This window comes from Sceloporus undulatus, chromosome 1, assembly GCF_019175285.1.
Source record: "Sceloporus undulatus isolate JIND9_A2432 ecotype Alabama chromosome 1, SceUnd_v1.1, whole genome shotgun sequence".
In the NCBI taxonomy this organism is placed as follows: Eukaryota; Metazoa; Chordata; class Lepidosauria; order Squamata; family Phrynosomatidae; genus Sceloporus; species Sceloporus undulatus.
In genome coordinates this window covers 64845380-64850128 of record NC_056522.1, presented here as the reverse complement: position 1 = coordinate 64850128, position 4749 = coordinate 64845380, and the positions used below count along the sequence as shown (strand labels likewise).

Below are 4749 nucleotides of genomic sequence, written 5' to 3'. Positions count from 1 at the left end.
ATAATAATAATAATAATAATAATAATAATAATAATAATAATAATAATAATATATTTATATGCCGCCTCTCCTGCAGGATCGAGGTGCCTCACAATATCAAATAAAATACAATGTAAAATACAACATGAATTAAAATGCATTTTATTAATTCCCTCCCCTCCAACTATACTACAACAAAGTATCATACACAGTAAGAATTTAATTATTATTACTTCTACTACTAATAATAATTTTCTTACTCTCCTCTTTGTTGTTGTTTCCAACTTATGGCCACCATTTAAAATTTCTTCTTCTCCCCATGGGGACAACAACAACAACAACAAAGAGACAAACAACCTCAGTCAAAACACACATCAGTTGAAAAAGGGCAAAGCAGATATCCAGATATTAAGCCAAATAAAGTGGCAGCCTTATGCATCAGCTCACAGGAGTAGTTGGGGTTACTTACCAAAACTCTTTCTTTGTTTAAAGGGTCGGACAACCTGGCAGCTGTGCAAAGGCTGCATTTCTCTCTCTCTCTCCCGCCGCCGCCGCCGCCGCCGCCGCCGCCGCCGCCGCCTCCTCCTCCTTCAAAAGCAGCCTGCCAGGAAAAAGACACAACCCCAATTGCTACTCTCCAAGTGGAGCAGAGCAAGGAGCCCCTTTTATAGCCACCTGGAGGCGTGACATCTTCCTCCTCCTTCTCCTCCTACCTGGCTCCCCATCTCCACAATCTGGGGTCCAGCTGCCTAAAGCAAGCCTGGAAGCAGCCACCGAGAGTGCCTGCTTCGCTGCAGATGCCCCTTTTCAGTCCTCCAGGCTGATCAGGCACGTCCTCCTTTTCCCGGACGTGTCCTCCATTTCAGACTTTTTCCCAGGAAAGAAAGACTCCAAAAGGTCCTCCTTTCTGAGCAGGACTAAGCAGCATGAACTGACATTTTTAGGAGTGTTTTGTTTGGTCATGCCCTCCATTTGTCTTTTTTTCTTTTAATTGAGCGTATCTTAACATGTGTGTGTGTGTGTGTATATATATACATATACACATTCTCAAAATGTATTTTTCAAATGACAACATGTTATCTTCCTTTAATCCTCCCAGCCATACTATATGTCATTTGTTTTCCTTGACTTAATTAATGATGTTGTTATTATTGTTATTATTATTAATGTTTATTTATATAGCACCATAAATGTGCAGGGCACTTTACTGGCATCATCAAAACAGCATAAAGCCTGCCAATGGCGTACAATCTAAATGTCATAAAATATAAACTAGACAAAATTAAGCAAGTTATGCAGTTAAAATACCAACTGTAAAAACAACTGCAGTTGGCCCTTCTTATCTGCAGATTTTTTAATCCATGGATTCACGCATCCATGGCTTGAAAATATTTTTTTAAATATACAAATTCCAAATAGAAAACCTTGAAGTTGTCATTTTATATAAGGGATACCATTTTGCTAAACCATTATACTTAATGGGACTTGAGCTTACATGGATTTTGTTATCCACGGGAGACCCTGGAACCAAACCCCAGCAGATAACAAGGATCCATGATAAAATATAAATACTTATGATCAAATATAAAGTTATATAATTATAAAAAAATTTCTTGACTTTCCTCCATTTTGCAGTGCCTTGTCCTCCTTTGCAATGAGGACTTCTAGTCCTCCCCATGGCTTGGGAATAATAATAATAATAATAATAATAATAATAATAATTTCTTACCCGTCTCTCACCATGGAGCGAGTCGGAGAATAACAACAATGAACAGACACCCCACATCAGTGACAACACATCAATTAAAATACACATCACTTTAAAAGGATATGCATACAATTTAAAAGGACAAGATATGCACATATGAAAACAATCCACATTTAAAATTCATCATTTAATATCCACAGTTTAAAAATCATCTGGGTTAAGCTGCATTCCCCACACTTGGTGGTGGTGGTTGTGTACCCTCAAGTTGTTTCTGACTTGTGGTGACGCTAACGTGAACCTACCCTAGGGTTTTCTCGGCAAGGTTTGTTCAGAAGGGGCTTGCCATTCCCTGAGGATTAGAAGATTTGACTTGCCCAAGGTCACTCAGTGGGTTTCATGGCTAAATTGGGAATCAAACTCTGGTCTCCAGAGTCATAGTCCAACACTCTAACCACTACAAAATGGATTTTCCAGAGGAAGATGTACTGGTATGAGCTATTCCTGCTGTAATTCAAATTAATGGAACATCTTGGTTATGGAGAGAACCAATGTGGTGTAGTGGTTTGAGAGTTAGACTACAACTCTGGAGTCCAGGATTCTAATCCAGGCTTGGCCATGGAAAACAACTGGGTAACACTGGGCAAGTCACAGTCTCTCAGTCTCAGAAGATGACAATGCCAAACCCACCCCACAAAGAAATCTGCCAAGAAAACCCCATGATAGGTCTACCATAGACTTGAAGGCAAACAATAACAATGAGTACTTGGATGGACAAGATCCATTGGCTTTGCAAAAGACCTGCTCCCAGGGTAGAGGAAAAATGCATATTATTATTAATATTCTATAAATCAATGTAGCTGTCTGCACTTTTGGACTTCCTTTGGTAATGTGGCTAAAGTGGTTGTCATAATTTCTACATTTATGACTTTTAACCCATTGTGACTTACCTTCAAATAAGAGGTATGAGATCTACAGAGGAGACCATTTCCTTGGTTCTACCATTCTCACAGGACATCTGAGCTAACAATTTTGTTCCTGGCATACACAAGCATAAGTCAACTCAAATAGGTCTCTTAGTATTGCTTTCCTCCCATCACACTGACCAAAGACCCCAAGGTCTACCATAGAGTCAGTGAAGCCTCCCTTCTGCATGACCGATCTATGCCTAGTGAGCACAGTGGGGAATCAGAAAAATATCTGGCTATGTCCCTGTAGCCAGACATGAAATGATTACATCACACTCTGATAGCTCAAGTGGACCTCAGCAGAGGATGTAATTATTTTGTGTCAGGCTATCAGACGCTTCTCAGATCCTCCACCACTCTCACCAGGCTTGGGATGGCTGTTGGGTGGGGTGTGCCAGTGCTTCTGTGATAGGTCAATGAATAGCCAACTGTAGTGTAATTCTGTATGTGGAACTATTATGCTAGACTGGACTGTACAGGATTGAGGCTCTAGTCTAGACACAAGGGAGAGTGCTCTTGGTGGCTCCTTCTAGGCTGTGGAACTCTTTTCCTAGAAAGTCTAGCCTGTCCATAATTTCCTTCTTCCATGAGCAAGAAAAGATCTTTTTATTTGGAGGAGATTTTTTTTGTTTTGTTTATCTTATGTGTTCAATTTATACGTATCTCACCTTTCACCTGTCAGTGAATCCAACGTGGCTCTTAATACAGAATAAAACAAGGATTTGAATCCCCGCTCGTCCTTGGCCAAGTCACACTCTCTCTGCCTCAGAGGAAGGCAAAGGCACCCCCCCCCCCTCCACCCCTGAACAAATCTTGCCAAAAACATCCTGTGCTGCGTTGAATTACACCTTTTTGTGTTATTTGTATCTTCTCATTCTGAGTCAAATTGAATCTCAGATTTGGGAGAAAGAGGGGATATAAGTCAAATCAATCAGGAAATTGGCCTATTTAAGATTCCACCATTAGCTTATTGCCAAATACTTTGAGGCTACTTGAATTCTGGTACAGTATAAGAATTGAGTTGGTAATTTCATATGTTTTTCTATCATCACCATGGTTATAGTCTTTTATTTTGCCCTATGTAATGGATATTGGTTTTCCATGCTTATTCCAAATACTCTAAAAAACAACAGCAAACGACTTCTCCTTAATACCAGTAGATTCATATTCAGTGTAATATCAGTCCTCAGGACTGTTAGAAAATGAATTGAAGGTGAAATTGGTTCCTATTCCACGATAGATTTATTGGGATTGACATAACATGACCTAACACTGAGGGAACTTTCCATGCAAGAGCCATTTCCTAGCTTAAATTTGTCTTTCCAACAGCAAAGATTTCAGTTCTTTGCAGGGATTTCTTTCTTACTGGCTCATCCAGGCAGTTTTACAGTACATTAAGTGGAGGTGTTAACTACATCTTAAACTATCCATCCTTTCAAAACCCATCTGGTTGGAGGTGGAAAATTATTTTATCATGCTATGTTTGGCAGTGGTTCACAGAAGATCTGTACTCCTGCATTTATCATTTCAAAACCTACAAAAGTATTTGCCCATGAGCTATTATACTATAAAATATTAAACAATGGCAGAGAGGGAAAGTCTATTACAATCAGAGAAAAACAGTCAAAAGGTATTAGGCAGACATGCCATCCTTTTCTGCCCAACAGATTTTCTACAAAGATGGAAGAATAGGTAGTAAAATACACAAGAGTTACAAGTGGAACATGATGCCTCTCAAACTCCTCTGATATTCTATGAAGGAGGCAGGATAAAAAGCCTCAAGTCCTTTCGTACTACACGATTCTAGCATTATGATTCTACTTCAAGTATGGTTCCATCCCATAGAATCCTAAGATCTTCAGTTTAGGGAGAAATACTTTGAATTCAAACCCAGAGAGCTCTAGTACTTCACCAAATTGTAAACCTCTGGATTCCATAGGATGCAGCCTTGGCAGTGGAATCATGGTGCTACGATTGTATAGTGAAAAGGGGCCCCTAGTCTTGAACTATACATTGTATTATTTAAGATAAACAGTTCATTGACCTGCACAAGTGAGAATCTGGGTAGCCCTCCAGATGTTTGACTGCAGCTCCCAA

At 39.6% G+C, this 4749-nt stretch overlaps 1 protein-coding gene across 1 annotated transcript in view; it reads right to left on the bottom strand.

Moving 5' to 3' along the window:
- The window catches only part of MAP1LC3C (microtubule associated protein 1 light chain 3 gamma), a 12029-nt gene extending 11518 nt beyond the window's left edge, over positions 1-511 (bottom strand). The window contains exon 1 of the mRNA XM_042439417.1: positions 449-511. Within this exon, the coding sequence (XP_042295351.1) occupies positions 449-506 (58 nt within the window). The 5' untranslated portion in view covers positions 507-511. The remainder of the gene's footprint in view (positions 1-448) is intronic.
- Positions 512-4749: the final 4238 nt, after the last annotated feature.